This window comes from Lactuca saligna, chromosome 7 (genome assembly GCF_052625555.1).
Source record: "Lactuca saligna cultivar CGN05327 chromosome 7, ASM5262555v1, whole genome shotgun sequence".
Lineage (NCBI taxonomy): Eukaryota > Viridiplantae > Streptophyta > Magnoliopsida > Asterales > Asteraceae > Lactuca > Lactuca saligna.
In genome coordinates, this window is record NC_136423.1 from 101,162,772 (window position 1) to 101,180,208 (window position 17,437).

The 17,437-nt window shown below is 36.1% G+C and overlaps 1 protein-coding gene across 1 annotated transcript; it reads right to left on the bottom strand.

The window, feature by feature from the left end:
• Positions 1 to 5,280: 5,280 nt before the first annotated feature.
• Positions 5,281 to 17,076, bottom strand: LOC145004270 (glutathione S-transferase zeta class-like). The gene is made up of 11 exons (XM_078963164.1): positions 16,955 to 17,076; positions 16,727 to 16,826; positions 16,545 to 16,601; positions 13,756 to 13,841; positions 13,553 to 13,624; positions 10,190 to 10,243; positions 10,044 to 10,119; positions 7,037 to 7,098; positions 6,505 to 6,564; positions 6,080 to 6,185; positions 5,281 to 5,501 (listed from the first exon to the last, which is right to left on the bottom strand). The coding sequence occupies exons 1-11, from the start codon at positions 16,955 to 16,957 to the stop codon at positions 5,491 to 5,493; spliced, it is 687 nt and encodes a 228-aa protein (XP_078819290.1). The 5' UTR covers positions 16,958 to 17,076; the 3' UTR covers positions 5,281 to 5,490.
• Positions 17,077 to 17,437: the final 361 nt, after the last annotated feature.

A 17,437-nucleotide genomic window follows, 5' to 3' on the forward strand; every position in this document is an offset into this window, starting at 1 on the left:
TTTATGAGTGTGGTTTCATCTTTTCTTTTGATGGTGTACACTTCTATTTTATTTTTATCTTGTTTAAATTGCAATGTACCAGATGGTGTTTTGACAGTTGGAATTCTCCTTTGATCCCTAGGGTTAGCTTCCTTTTTATTATTATTGATGTCTGCTTTAGAATCAAGTTTTCCTTTCTCTTTAACATCCATTAGTGAGTAAGGTTTCTGTTGGTAAGACCCGAAACTTGACCTTCGGTTCTCAGTCTTGGTGTTGGGATCGAACCATGAAGTTCGGTTCTGAACTCTGTTGTTGAAACCGAAACTGGATGTTCGGTTCTGTCCTTTGGAGTCGGAACGGAGACTGGATGTTTGGTTTTGAGCTCTAGAATAGTAAGAGCTGGGACTGAAATTTTTCGTTCTATTGATCTCTAGTTTGTCATTTTCTTCAGCATTTGCTTCTTTCTTCGAGGAAACATGGTTAGTGTTTTGAGATTGCCAAAACCTTTTTCTCTCATTCAGATTCTTCATATATCTCTGGTTTCTTTGGTGTTTCTGTTCAACCAACTCCTTTTAAGATTTATGAATGTTGAAGCTTGATTTTGGCATCTCCTTTTTAGCTTCAGTTATGTTGGAAGATACATTGGGTGTGTTCTTCGTTTCTTCTGATATCTCTTTTGTCCCACTTGAATTGGTTTGTCAAAGCTTGAGGGCTTGTTGATTGGTTCGGCAACATATCTACCCTTTACCCTCCATGAGGTTTGCTCTGATAGACCAACAGTCTCGTCTGCATTATCGATAGGAGCAGAACAAAAATGATTATCAAACCCTTCAGCATTGTCTTTGTCAACCAGGATTTTTAGTTCTGTTGTTTGTTTTCCAGTGACCCCTGTAACAGCATAAACCGGATTTGGCATAGTTTGAACCTTCTGGTAAACCACTGCCTTCTCTTTGAGTTTCTTTGACTTATCCATTGACAAATGTGCATATTCAACTGAATTTTTGGATATAAAGGGTTTCTCGTTTTCGCTTTTCCAGAACTCAGAGCAATCAACTTCATCTTCCACCGAAATTTCACTCATTTCACTTTCCTCATCAAATTCGGACATATTTTCTACATTCATTTTATGTTTGGTCATTAATTTTGAGTTTGAGGAGTCAAATGATTGTAAGGTCTCTGTCTTAATTTTCAAATTATCATTTTCATCTAAGAGCCTTTTAAGCATGCATTTGTGTTCTTTTGAGTCAATGAAATACTCAATTTTGTCCAGACCGATTTTATAAGTGACAGAAGTCTCTTCTTAGGACATTATGGATTCACATTAAGCAATGACCTCATCCTCCTTAAACTCAAGGAAGGGTAAGATCATCTTATGAATCTTTTTCCCTATTTCCCAATCTAAATGCAATTAAGTAATATTAGTATATAAACGTTTAGCAACTAAGCAAAAAATGTTTCTTTGTTTTAAAAACTTCAAATTGTGTCTCTGTAAATAGATAATCTCATCCCTAGCCCTAGTTAACTTTGTCTCCTTCAGCTCAATCCACATGCGTCTCTCCTCACTCTTCGATGACTCCCTGCTGAGTTGGTCGGTTAGGTTAGAGTTCGTTAAGCGAGTTTGCATGAGACTACTACTGAGACTAGTGAATTTAAATTTAAGCTCTTTTAATTCTTCTTAGTAATTTGTGACGGGAACTTTAAGAGATTCGAGAATGGATTGTACCTTTTTGATCAATCGATCGCAGTCGTTAATCTTTTCACTCATGGGCTTTGCTGCAAAACACTTGTCCTCCTTCAAGTTCGGCTCCTTACGCTTGACTTCTGTTGGTATACCTGTAGTCACCATCAAGCACTTTCCAGCCAAACTGTTAACTTCCTCTCTTGCCACATATGCTCTGCCATGCATAGGCTTCCTCACTTCTTCATCCTCGGAGTCTGTTGACCAGACTTCAACGCCTCCAAACTCATCATCAACCATATTCTCCTGTACAATTAAGACGAATAGAATTGTTAGTTGCCTTCTTTTTCTTTAGCTCTTCCAGCTTTCGTTCATGATAAGTCTCATCATCTTCACCATCCTTTTTCTCTGCCATCTTTCGTAACATGCAATCTTTGGTAAAGTGATTATTGCCATGACAATAGTTACAGTCGTACCCAGAATCTCCTACTAGCTTGCTTTCTTTCTTATCATCATCCGTTTGAGAGACGTTCTTCGATTCTTCTTTCACCTTCTCAGAGTTGTAACTACCTTGCCAGTTTCGGTTCTTATTGGTAGGAAATTTCCTTCTTGCAAACTTCTTAGGGTTGGAGACTATCATTGCATATTCTTCACCTGTAAGATCACACTCAGACAAATTTGAGTCATCTTCTTCTTGCATCACATTCTTCCCTTTTGAGATAAGGGCTAAAGAGCCCATGCCAGACACCACCTTTGCTTCTTTGTTACTGTGCTTTCATGGGATTTTAAGATTCCCATCAGTTTTGCCAGTGAGTAAGATTTGAATTGTTCATGAGCCTTTACAGTTGAGACCACTACCATCCACTCAGTTCTCAGGCCATTCATAAACGTGACTTTCTGTTCAATCTCCTTTCTTTCAATATCGTGCGTCATCATCTGCTGAGCAGATGATTGTAGCAATCAAACGTCTGAAGAAGAGTCTCCTCAGGTTTTTAAGCAAAAGCACCGAACTCAGAGAGTAACAAGGTTTGTATTGAGTGTTCTAGATCTTCGTCTGTCGAATACAATTCTTTCAGCCTGTCCCATATTTCTTTTGCGGTAGTGCATGAACTAACCAGACGGAAGGTATTGGCTTGTAGGGCAAATCTGATCATCCTCAAGGCTTTAAGATTGCACTGCTGCTTTTCTTTTTCATCTTGTGGAATCTTCTCTATGTCTACTAAAAGCTAATTGTACTCCTTTTGAGTCTTCACTGTCCTACTTGTTCCAGCATGAACAAATGGACCGATTGTAATAACCTCCCAGATGAGATAACCATTATCTTCAGATCCAACCACATAATCTTCAAAGTGATGTACCCACGCTTCATAGTCTTGAGTGTAAAGAATGGGAACTCTTTTGGATGATCCAATGTTATTCGAGATGTTGATGGGATTGCTTTGAGAGTCTTCGTGTGACATGATGATCTTGTGCTCTGGATCTGCTAGAATCAGACTTGTAAACTTGAGATTAGGGTTTTATCAAACACTAGAGTTACCGTCGACATGTAGAAGACGGCCTTTATATATTTGATAAAAGTGGAAACCCTAATGAATTCATCACACAAAAGGAATGCGTATGAGTAACACAGTCTCCTGCTCTGATACCAATTGTTGGAATATTAACTCCTTAATGATCGTTAGATTCAAGCAGAAAAATAAAGACAAAGAATTAAAGAACACAAGAATGGTTAAACTAATGTAGAATGATTAACTTGAACACCTCAGAAGAGCTCGATTAAAAACTTCAACTGTAGAGATGTTTACGGTTACAAAGCAGCAAAGATAATAAATGACTATCGTTTATTCTAAGGCATACATGTATGCACTATATATAATACTACGTAACCCTAATCTATAATCACGGTTGGACAGGCCCAAACCGGATATACAAAAGACTGGCCCATGACGCAACACATAATACTCAACACTCACTAAAATCCGGATTACCCTGACTTGTTTCCAAAGGAGCCCATAGCGACCCAACCCTAATGAAACCCTAGTATCGTTTATTATATAAACGGCTCTTCCAGTGACATCACGATCCAAGTTGGTATCCAGATTTCCACTACAAACCCCAATATTCCAACAATAACGACTTTGAATCACTGATAAATCTTGTTTATAGGTTCATAATAACGATAATGAACTTAAACATAAGTTATACTTAAAATATGGTAAGCATAACGAATCGGACTCTGTGAGGGCAGAACTGCGTTGTTGAATCTTTCTAAAAAGATTCTTGTAACGCTTCAGCGCTCACCTTACTATACTAAAACTACAAAAAGAGAAGTTGAATTACGAGGGACCAAAATGCTCAGGGATAAGAAGAAAAAGACTTTTGAATCAAGAGAATTGTGCAAAAAATATGAGAGTCTAAAGCCTCTTATTTATAGTAATTGTATTTTCAAAAACCACCTTCTATAGTTACTTAAATGACCTTATAGTTATTTAAACGACTAAATACCTCTTTATACTACTATTTTAAATAGATTTAACGATATTTGTACTAAAATAATGTCAAAAATACTCTCAACACTAGTCTTATAACGACCGCATCGACAATACCTTTCTAATGACATATATATATATATATATATATATATATATATATATATATATATATATATACACTTTATTTTAACACGTAAATATGTTATTATAAATTATAACTCGTTCATATGAACTTCATTTTTAACGTTCTTTAGACCTTAGTAGTAAGAATGATGGGTACATTTATTTATAGGTACATTTATTTTAAAAAGAGTAAATTACACGAATGGTTCACATGGTTTGGGATAATTTGCACGTTTGATCCCTAACTTATTTTTTTTAACTCAAAAGATCTCTACAATTGTTTTTGTTGCTCGCGCGGTTCCTATCCTACTTAAAAAGACTGTTTTGTCTTTGATTTTTTAAATTTATTTAAATAAGCTGGGATAAATAAAATAAAGTAAGGTGATATGGAAGTGGAGCTAGATTGTGTTTGTTTAAATAAATTAAAAAATCAAAAACAAAATAATCTATTTAGATAAGACAGAGACTAAGCACACAACAAAAATAAACAATTTAATTAAGGACCAAACGTGCAAATTACCCTAAACCATAGAGACCATTCGTCTTTTAAAAAATAGTTGCTAAAGAGGGAAAGAGATGAGAGAGTGGTGAATTTATACCATGAGGTGAATATTGGGGTTGGGTCGGGGTTACCGTGGTAACCGTATGCCATGTCAACCCATGGTCGAGTGAGGTTGGGGTGTACATCCGTGGGGTCTAACAAAACTTACTTCGACATATGAAACATGCTTGATTATTCTAAAGGAGTTAGTATTTTGTTGTGGTTGATACTGTTTTTTGTTGTGGTCGGAGTCGCATGGTTTGAAAGAATTTATTGTGGTTTTAAGAACTTGAAATTTATTGTGGAGTATTTTGCAGATTCGTGTATTTTGCAGACAATGATATATGTCTCATCTTTTGGTGGGGAATAGAAAAGTTGCAACTTTTGTCTCAATAACAATATAAGAGCGTCTTGTTCTTTGGTTTAAACAACCAGGTGTAAGTGAGTGATTCTTTGTTGTGGAAGCATTATCATTCAACCTCCCCCAAGTTTACCCATAGCACTTTACAAAATGAAGTTGAGTAGAGGGGAACTTAACACAAAAGTAAAACACCATACATTCATTCATTATTAGCATCACACTGATATTATAATGCTGCTCATAATACAGTTGAGCAATTATTTATACTTTTAGACTTTAGTAACTGTATATAGCATAGCATGTCTTTTGCATTCATCTAAACACTTCCTGCAAGTGAAATGAACGAAATAAGAAGGGATAATCAACTCAGTTGAATTACAAACATACCATTCAAGTGGCTGGATAGATAACGTAAAATACTATTTGACTAAATGATAGCACTCAGCACGTATAATATGGGAAACTGAAGCACAAATAATATATACATAAAAGTTAGAGAAAGGGTCATTTATCTGACAAAATAAAGCACAGCACCCATGTATAGGCTATAGCTTTCATACCCTACTAAGCCAGAGTCCTATCCCCCTCGACTTGATCAAGTCAAAAAGAAAGCTATATACACGACCGTATGAGCATTTCTTTTTGAGCGACTTAGTGCAGAAAAAACAAAACATCATAAGGGGGAAAATAAGGAGTCTTTTCCAATTGATTAAATATTAAGTTTTACAAATTTCCCTCATTAGTTATATCCCCAAGTGCGTTTCCATAAATGTTTTGAACTCAATTATCCAGAAAGCACTTGGTGTCGGAACTTCGATAAATTTATTTAGTGGATGCGGTTGATAGAGATAGATAATGGAATATGAAATGAAAAGATTTGATGGAGATAAACCCATTGAAATTACCTGATTGAGCAGCAGGGAAGTCTGGCTGGTTTTCAGGCATAGCATCTTGGAAAGCAGGTAGCTGCATGTATGCCTCATGCAGCCTAGCCAAAAGAGGGAATGCTGTCTGTGCCAAGTGCCAACCAATTCAATTACAACTCTTACAATTTTCTCTAACCAAATCCAAACTTACATTAACAACATTTGCTACCAGCTAATATATGCAAGAAACAGCATCCTACTTCCATTTTTTAATTCCTATTAAGGCATTTTACATTGAAAACTTTCAATTCTTTTCTTATTAGGCATTATTATTAACACTTGAAAAAAATCTGCCCAATAATTATATAATTTGCAGATCGAGACGGGAAGTATTAATGAATGTATGTTGCTATTTCTTGCACTTAACCCTATATAATTTGCAGCATATCAAAGGGAGATCCTACCATGTCAAGGTTAAACCTTTGTATTGAACCATGGATTTGTGGTGCCAGAAATACATCAGCCTGCAAAAAGTTAACAGGACAACTTTGAAATACACTCATATTAAATGGGATGTCTACAGTAACAGCTAGCAATTTATTTATTTGCATCAAATCACGTGACATTTTTCAAAATTTGTTCTGTTTGTTAAGCAACCACCCAAACTAAGCGGGATGTTTGGAATCTGGCCTGCAATGAATTTATAATAAATTTTTAAAATATTATTTATTTTAAAATTATTTAGAATTTGAAGGAATTATGATTCCACCTGAATATGATGGACAATTGGGATTGACAGAACTGTACATCACGTATTCAGATCAAACCTATTTATGTTATAGTTATGGCATTAGCAAATAGCAATTAATATTTAGGTTTAAATAGGGAAAGATGAAGAAACTAAACTGTCTTCTTACTTAGAGTTGAGTATGCATAATTTAGATTCTAGATATGAATGGCATGCACTATGGATATCGGATAGGAAGGAAACGATACCAAGAAAACATCATCTCCTGTGGCGTATTTTCCCGCATGATCTTTTAGTAACTTCTCAAGTGCTGCAATGTTATAATCACAGCTGAAATCAAGATTTGTAGCATGCATTGCATAGTAAGGTAAGTTTTACAATTTGCTCAATCATTTGAACAACTTTAAACTAATAATGGGGTAAACTTTGCTATTAATACTAATACAGGCAATGTACTTTACTTTTTACCATAATAGCAGTGTACTTTATTTGTTTACCAATAATAGCAACGTACTTACCAATATGGGTCATGTAGTTTATTTGTTACATATGCTATTATCGGTAAAGAAATGTAAGGAATTGTAAGTATCATTGCTATTATCAGTTGAAAAATGTAAGTGCACTGTGGTTACAAATAATAAATCAAATTGCCCCATAATGGAAAAAACAAGAAAGTACGTTGACATTTCCTGCAATTTGACCAGAGTTAGCCTCTATATTGCATTGAAAAGTTTGACCAGACAGACTAGTATGGGGTGGGCCCACACCTCATTCAACTCTAATCTTGCTTAGCAGTTTACAAGAGCCATTGAAGAGGTTCATTGGTGCTGTGTCTCTTTTGGGATGCTCATGTCACAACTCACAAGTCACAGCAATAGATTAACATTACTAAATGTAATGGATCTTGCTCACTAGAACATAATATTTTGTATTCTCCCTCTATGCTTCAATATTATATTATTTCTTATTATCATTATTAAGGATATACAGGATTGGAAGGCCATGATTAGGATAAGGAGACTATTCGCATCATTTGAACAGACACAAGATTGAGAGCATGTCCCTCTCCCGCCTTTCTTTTTTCTTAGCCCCAGCCCAATGCACCACAATTGCAGTACATATATGTCTCGTGTCCCGAGTAACAGGCCCAAAAGAACAGGAAATCTTTCACATGATCATAAAAATTACATTTCGCTTGTGCGCGTGTGTGAGGAGAGAGAGAGAGAGAGAGAGAGAGAGAGGGAGAAAGAAAGAATATATGAATTCCTTAGTGGGGATACCTTATAAGCTACAAGGTTATCTAGCCACAACTAAGGCTATGTTTGGCGCGTCACAAATACCTTATAAGCTATCTTTTGAGGTTTCTTAGAGCATCTCCAATGACTAACCTATACTATGATTTAATATTATTGATACCTCTTCATTCCATTACATTTAACCTCTAATTAAATGACATCTCCAATGGCTAACCTCTTCTAATAATGTTTCTTTAAATTTAACTAATCTATCCTTATCTATTTAAAATGTTCTACATAATCCCTTCCATTTAGTCGGTCATTTCTAAAACACACATTATATTTTAATACAAACTATTTTAATAAAGATTTATCATTATAAATTTATATTTCATAAATAAAATATCATTAAATATTTGATAGAATTAGTTTTACTAGTAATAAATAAATTAATTAAAAACTAAAATATACTTAAGTGGTAAAATAAAATATGAGTAGAAGATGAGGGAGTTGAATGTATAAAGGATTAAACTATATTGACCACTCGATGTATATTGAGTGGTCATTAAAATTAAGCAAAAAAGCTATATACTCCGATGATAATAAGTGCTCAATGTCAATAAATGAAAAGTAATAAGCTTTAAAAAAAGCTCCTATTGGAGATGCTCTTAGGTTGTCATGTTTGTCAAACCAAAAAGTAGCTTATAAGCTAGCTTTTTAAAGGCAAAGAGCTTATCGAGCTTTTTTAAAATTCTTCCAAATAAACCATTTATTTCATTTTACATATTTCAGCTAGCTTATCAGTTAGTTTTACCAAACATCATTTTGGTTAGGGATGAGCAAAAGGACCGAACCGGCCGGAACCGGCCGGAACCGGACCGGAACCGGGAACCGGCTTCGGCCAAAATCAAGAACCGAACCGGCCCGGCGGTTCTATCGGTCCGGTTCTACCGGTTCTCGGTTCCTACCGGTTCTTGTCGTGTCTTCAAATGTTGGAACCGGTCCTTGAAAAATAGCATCATACGGTTCCGGTTTTTGCCGGTTCTACCGGTTTTTGCCGGTTCTACCGGTTCCGGTTATATCGGTTCCGGTTCCTACCGGTTCCCGGTTCCAAAAATCTACAAAAATAACGTCCCGGTCCCGGCCCGACCGGTTCCATCGGGTTCCGGTTCCGGTGCCGGTTCCGGTTCCGGTACCGGTTCCGGCCGGTTCCCCGGTCCATTTGCTCATCCCTAATTTTGGTCGTTTTCAGCTAGTTCTAGCTGGTAGCGGGTAGCTTGTATAAACGCTACATGAAGTAGCATTTGGATTTGGAGCGTTTTAACACTAGAAGCTTGTAGTGCCAAACAATGCTTTCTGTTCAAAATGGAACGTTTTGTCAAACGCTAAAAGCTAGAAGCTCTCAAATGCTCCCAAAGGCTTCATGCCGAACAAGAACCTTTGTAGCAGCTAGCAGCTAGCTTTTCATCTTTCAGGTACCAACTAGCTTTTCAGCTAGTCTGCCAAACATAGCCTAGATGAAGTTGGCAACATTTTTATGATATAGGAAATCTCAATTCTAAATACTTTAGTGTCCATTTAAATCACATTCGTTGTATTTATTTAGGGTTGTATGAAAGAAATAGAAACTTACTTTCACTGAAAACTGATTATTATACTAGCATCCTACTTTGATTTCTTCTTGCATTGTAATTTGAAAATATACCCAATTATATAGCACATTATCTGAATACAAATCAATTTTCACTGCAATTACTGAATAGATTTTCCAAAGTATACAAAAACATCCTAATAAAAAAAATAGAGTATAATGCTATTACCAGAGTACAATGCCTTAACAAGAAAGATATTGAAAGTATAATGCGTAATACAAAGAAATGAAACTTGGACAGTATAATACACAAATAAATGGAAGTATGTTGATATTTCTAGCAGTTAACCCTTAATTTTATTTTTGGTTCTTTCAAATCTAGTCTAGTTTTGTGATTAGTGTGGCAAAGAAAGTGATGTTGGAATGTACCTGTAAAGCCTTTACTGATATGCTTCTGTACCCATGGAAGCTTTGCATCCGGACCAACCTTTTCCTCGATGTACTTCTGCAAGTTGGTTTAATAAATTATATGTAACAGAAAAATGTTACTGAGAAAGTTGTTAGTTGTTACTCACCAAAACATCTAAATTTTGAAGAGGTTGTATGCTCGCGGAAACGATATTTGCAGCCTGCGTATTTAATAAAAGTAGATGAGTGTTAAGTCACACAAAGATGATGCGACTATAAACCAGAGACAATAAGGTTGTGTTTGTTGTAGTGGTGTAGGCAGGAAAGGAATAGGAGAGCTTTTTTAGATGATAATGTTGTGCGACTTTTTTACTGAAATATAGTACATATACAAAAATATTTATCAATTAGTTGTAGTTTTATTTTTATTTACAAAATAATGGTCTGAAAACTAAAAAGATATCTAACCTAAATTTTTATATCTAAAACCAAATTATAAAAACATCTCTCTTGAATCTTCTGCATCCTTACTCGCCAGAAAATACCATTGTTAAATTGGAATAAAGAGCCAAAAAATTATTTGATCATCATTTACCTAGTCCTCACTGTTTCTTTTCTACCTGAATATTGGTTTCTGCTCCTCGGAATCGATAACAAGAGTAACAGTATGTAAATTAATGTTGCTGCATCAGGTAACGATGGGGTAATGATAAACCCCAATACACTATGTTTATAGCTAGAGGTCCAAGCAGCCAAAGAAGAGCCCAGCTAAGTAATCTTTGAGTTTTGGTCCAGCTCATCTTTGATTTTAGAGTCTATCAATATTTATGGAGTTTTTGTCTTTTGTCTTTAATTGGCTCATGTGGTTTAATCCGTTAGTGTTAGTGTTCCACCCATGTTGGTCTTTTGTGGGGAGCATCCTTTTTGGTCGGCCCAGGTGAGCTGGCACCTTTGTTTTGGTATTTAGTCTTTTTGTCTTTCTAGAGAAGGCTGCTTAGAATTTTGTGAAAGGAACTTTTCCTAGGAGAGACCCATTCCTCTCAAATGGTTGGGAGTTTTATCAATATATGAGCTATCCTTCTTATTTCTCATCTGTGGATTGTATTCTCATTCTAATACTGAGCAAAGACTTATCAATTGGTATCAGAGCTCATGGGAGGAGCAGCAAAGGATGCAACTAGGGATGCCGCCACTGTCAAAAAGGTGGAGGAGCAAGTTGGAAGTATGCAGATTCAACTCCAGTCCCATGGTGGGGATATAGAAGAGATTAAGTTGAGAATGGATGTCATGCAATAAGAGATGAGACATAGTGATTACCAACAACTTAAAAAAGGATCGGCTTTACCCGATAGTTGGATACAATATAATACAATGACATCTGCGAGATACAGTCACACCACTCGAAAGTTCTGAAGGGCAGAAATCTAACTCAAATTCACGATACAGTCGCATCACGAGATTTCCAAATTAGTCTTCCAAGTTCACCTCCTAATCCCTGACAAATAACTAGGATAGCAATGGAAAAAAACAAACACTCTCTGGATAAAGAGGATGTTAAATTTTAGGAAATTCAAGTCCGTCTTCATTTTCTCAAATTCCCAATACATAATGTGAAAAGAAAATAACTACCAAACATTACCACCCTCGTCCTACACTTATGGAAAATTCAAACTACTTTGAAAAGTTCAAAATAAAAATAAAATAACTGGACATAAAATTAACGTACTGTGAACAAAAACGTGGGTACAAAAAAACAAGCATGCAGTCAAGGATTTGGAGTTTCCAATCGGATCAAGTTGACCCATTTCTGAATCGGGTCTATATGGGTCAGTGCTTCCCTGTCACATAATCATGAAGAAATGACATCTACCCCGACCAAGCTGCTTGAGAGAACGGAAGGGAATGCAGGAACTGGAAGAGGGAACCCAAAAACGCTCAACTTTGGGCTTATCACTCCACTTAGAAACCCTGGGAACAACAACAAGGGTGTTGGAGACTCAGGGAGTCATAGTTCCGGCCAAGGTGTTTATGGGATTTTCTTAGGGAGTGTCATCCAAATAACAATGGAAGATACTTTGTCATTTATCAATTGATCAATGAGGAAAAAATAGAGGTGGAGGTGTTGCGCTTGAGCAGAAATGCCCTAGTGTGGTATCGATGGTCGAATAAACAGAGGATGGTGACAACGTGGGAAGATATGAAGCAGCTTTTCCTCAAGAAATTTCGCTCCATCCAAGGAGGAGATCTCTACGAGCAATGGTTGTCTCCGGAACAAAATGGAAGTACATCGGAGTATATTATCCATCCAAGGAGGAGATACTTCGCCATTTATCAAGGAGATCTCCAAATCGGGTCATTAAGGGGTCTTTCCTTAGTGAACTGACGCTCGCGATTAAAAAAAAAAAAAAATTAAGGATGCGGGTTCCGTTTGATTTGGGCTGATTTATCCCAGCAGATTGAAGACAAGAATATGTCACTTTAATCTAGCGGGTTCGGGACTTTAGGGATCCGAACTGCAAATCAAATAGCCACAGGGTAACGCTCCGACACTTTCTTCTCCTTATTTCTCAACCAATACGAAAATGAGTAGCATTATGCGGAATTTTGGTGGGGATTGGAAGCACAAATAAATCACTGAGAAGATATCAAGAGGCTTGTGTTATAAGTGTGATGACAAGTGGCATCCTGGCCACAGATGCAAATCCCATATTAACGTGATTTTGGTGGATGAAGAGGATATGGGGAACAACCTCGATGGGAGCCAGCTAAGAGGAGGTCACCCTAAGAACAACTGAAAATCAACCATCCTATAGAGGTAACTCCTAATTCTGTTGCTGGTATGTCTTCTCCTAAAACCATGAGACTCCTAGGAAGCATCTTGTCACAACCGGTGGTGGTTTTGATCAATCCCAAGGCCACCCACAGTTTCATTTCATCCAACCTGGTAAGTGTAAGCACACTAGAATTACTTGCTAAGGATACCAAACCATACGGTGTTCGCATGGGTCCTAGGGACAATGAAGTTGGGCGAGGGGCGTGTAAAGGAGTGTTGTTACAGTTACAGGCAATCAACATAATAGAAAAATTCTTACCTCTTCGATTAGGCAGCTCCGACGTCATTTTGGGAATGAAACGGTTTGAAATTTTGGGTACAACATAGACAAATTGGAAGAATCAAACCATGACATGGAACTTTTTATGCCTCAAATCAATGTAACTCCAAAACTTTTTAACCATCATGGAAAGTCGATAGTAAAGAACTTATACAACAATGAGACCAACAAACATGTGTTTACTAGTTAAGTGATTAAGGTTTATGAAGGCTTTAAGTATTATGATCTATTTGAGACCATTAGGAAGGCCTTGAGAAGTCATAATTCTAAGAACATAGATAGTGAACTGACTAATAAGCACCTTAAGTGTTGTTGGACACTGCATGCTTGATCTAATGATGACACTCTTTGGTTAGTCTTTAATAAAGATCGCACCAATGAAATAAGGCAAGAGAACAAGAAGCCAAATGAGTTTACCTGGTAATTAATTGCCTTTTTCTCAAGGTCACGAGGTAACAAAGGATGCTCAGGATACTTCTCCTCAAGGTACTGTGCAGAAGAAGAATATGATGGTAAAACAGGTAAAAGAAGCATTATGATTTATGAGAAATGATACAGAAAAGCTTTTATAATATAATATAACTCAAGCAAAGCGCAGTAAAGAAAAATCCAAAACTCACCATTACGATCGCAAAAGAGTCAGCAAGTACTATGTCACCATCCACCAACGCAGGCACATACCCAATAGGGTTGACCATTAAAAACTCTAAATTACAGACCAGATTAATGTTAAAAGAAAGTTTATAGGAATCAATTAAAAATTTAAAAAAAAAAAAACAAAAAACAAAAAAATTAAAGCATGATGATTGATGACTATCTATTAACAACGATTCAGTTCTACTCTTAAGTAACTAAAGTCATTACAAGTTTCTTAAAGCATGTTGCTATACCTTAGACTTAAATCTAAGTATTTCAGAAGGGGTAAATGGAAAATTCTGCTAAATAAATAGCATCTTATTAGTAGAGGGGTAATTCAGGTATTTTACTTATTTTGTTTTTTGCAACGGAGCTTATAAGAGGGTAGTATCCATCTTTTGTAAAATTTCTGGTCTTAGCACCTTTGGGAGAGAACTAAAACTCTCAAATTTCTAGTGAAGCTTTAGTGTCTCACTGTTCTTGAAAATACACTGATTATTAGTGATTATTAAGGTGGGGTTTGTCTTTTGACTACAGATCTTCTTGGCCTCTTTCTTTGTGAATGTTGCGGAAACCACACAGAGACATTAGCCTTCGCAGACTATTTTTTGGAAGACCACGGACATAAATTATGTGCGTCCTCTTCTTGGTGCAATGTGGACCAGACCAAAGGCTTCTAACCTCTTCAGACATCTTCTAACCTAAAAAAAAACATTTTACTCTTAATATCTTTGTATATAACAATTAAACTGATTAATATTTTTTGTTTTTTTGTAATATACCCCATTTTACCTACAACGCAATACAATAAATATCAAATATATTTGTTGACTGATACCATTTTACTTTCATTTTTTTATATTACAACACATTGTTTGAAAAAACAACCAGATTATCCTATTGTCATTAAAATACAAAATAATTTAGGAACCACAGGTGATATGGATCCAATTAAGCCATTGAAATACAAAGAACCACAGGTGGCTTTGAAAGCTAGAATTGAAAAGGAAGGATGAAAATTAGTGTTTGTTCCATGGAGTGAGAAATCTATTTCAAATAATCCTCATGTTTTCACAAATGAAATGAGCCTGATCCAGAGAAAGCCTTGCAAGATGAAGCAGTAGAGAGATAAAATTCAGACCGAGGAAGATCTTGCTGAGGCGGCACATATGACCCTCGAGCTAACAATTGAAACAAGCAAAAGCCGTTGGTGAATTGGGAAGAAGTCAAAGTTGTGTTCCTCAAGAAACTCATGACCAACCAGAAGCCTTGAAAAGTTTTCCATGTCTTTTCACTTCAAGGCATTTCCAAAAAGCTCACTCAATTCCTTGTCGAGTTAAATCAGTTAATTGGAAGGAAGACAAGTGGCATTACATTGGGTTCTGATGAATATGGATGTGGGTTGGTTGCAATTATTGCAACTGGATGGATCACAAGTATGCAGAAAATTTGATAAAACACTGTGCAGTTGAAGTGGCTAGACATGAGTATGGTCCCAAATTATGTAACTGACATACCCAAGAAGAGTGAGATCATTGAAAGGGCTTGGAAGTGTCAAATGAGAAAGCTGACCAGGCAATTGAAAAGATAGACAAGTAATAAAGATGCTGATGTAAGTAATGAGAGGCTAGACGAGCATGGGAGAATTTGGATGCTATACACCATTTCTATCCACCTTGAGGACAAGATGCTTCTTTGGGGGCGGGGTATTGCTATAGCCTATACCTCAAACTTAAATCTAAGTGTTTCAGAAGGGGTAATAGGGAAATTATGCCAAATAAATAGTATCTTATTAGTAGAGGGGTAATTTAAGTTTTTTTTTTTTTTTTTTTTGCAACAGAGCTTATAAGAGGGTGGAGAAAATGAGGGTAGTATACAACTTTTGTGATATTTCTGCTCCTAATGCCTTTGGGAGAGAACTAGAACTCTCAAATTTCTAGTGAAGCATTAGGGTCTCTTTGTTCTTGAAAACACACTGATTATTAGTGGTTATTAAGTAATATTCGGAGTTATTTACATTGTTTTTCTCTGTTTGATCTTTGTTATCTCTGAGTTTCTTGTTAATCTTAATTGAGTTGAGTTCTTAGCACATGTATTTGGCTCTGTCCAACAAAACAACTAAGCACAGCTCTCTCACTCTATCTTATAATTTGTTTTCATAATTACCACTACCAAATAGCATGATCACTTCAAAGATGTGATGAGAATCCATAATGTGAACCCTCTACCACACAAACCTTATACTCCCTTTCAGTTTTACTTTGAGGTGAAACAGATAGTTCCAAATTATTCATAAAAACTTTACTATAATTTTTTCTCATCAAAATGCTTTTTATAATTCTAATTTAATTATCGATTGTCCTGTAACAGTAAACTATCCTTACAACATAAAATTATGATTTGCTGCCTTGGATTTAGACCTCAAAAGTGTAAATATAAAGCTGTTATTGAAACAAAGGGGATAAATACAAGACCACCGAAGCAGCTTCGGATGGAAGGCAACTAACTTACTCTCCCTCCTTTCCAGAATCAGTGCCCCCTTTCTAATATTCGAGCACATTAAGGATATAGGTATATATATGAGTAGTAAACTAATCAGACTTCAAAACTTTTACTCTAGATACAACTCTTCACCATTTATATATTTTCAGTCTAATACAGCTTGAAATAGGAGATATGAAAAGAAGCAACCTTATGAAAGTAGTATTAACAACCAATAATATCATACAAATTTAGTTTAATTAGGATTCAAGCTAAGTAATGCGTTTGTTACCAGGACTTTGCTGTTCTCCTTTAAGCAGATTAACCGCTTTGTATTCATAATCCAGTCCTGTTGGCAATCCACGAAAAAAACGAGGAAACAATTTAGCCAATGTTTTTTCTTCTTATAGTAGCTTCAAGAATTAAAATCGACACAATGTACTCTGTACGGAAAAAGTACAATAATCAACGAACCTTTCAAGTTTAAAGCGATACGAACACGGAAAGAGCAAGAGCTCCTGTAATAGGAATAGAGCTGCAGCTTCTTCGGCTCCCCCAGACTACTATTCGTGGTCTACGCCATAAAAGTGTGAATTAGCTTTGTGTGTGTGCGTGTGTCTGTGAGAGAGATGAAAGGAAGAGGGGGGGGGGGGGGGGGGGGGGGGGGGGGGGGGGAGAGGAAGAGGAAGAGGGAGGACGCACCATTTTTGGATCGAATCTGAACAGAAAATGCTAAGTGATCGGAAGAGGGACAAAGTATGAGCATAGGTCAGCGGAACAGCATTTGTCAACATCCGGAAAAAAGTGTCTTTGGTTTTTCTTTCTCTGCTCTCGTGATTGAATTCTATATTTGCAAAACATAGTTATAGTATTTCAAAAAAAAAAATCTTATTCCATCCCCAATTAGATTAAAATCTACGATTTTAAGATTCTACGAGTGAAAAACAATTTCGATCTCAATAATTATTATCCAAAGCAAGATCTATAGTGAGATTTTAGGATACTGATTAAGATCTTAAGATCAACATGTTCCTGAACTCACATCTTTAGTTTTATTATATAAACATCCCAAGTTGCAAGAATTCATATAGAGCATCTTAACTTCATCTCAAATTAGGCAATTAACATACATGATATTTCATTTGTGATGTTAATCTTTTAGTTGTAGACCATATGATTTTGTTT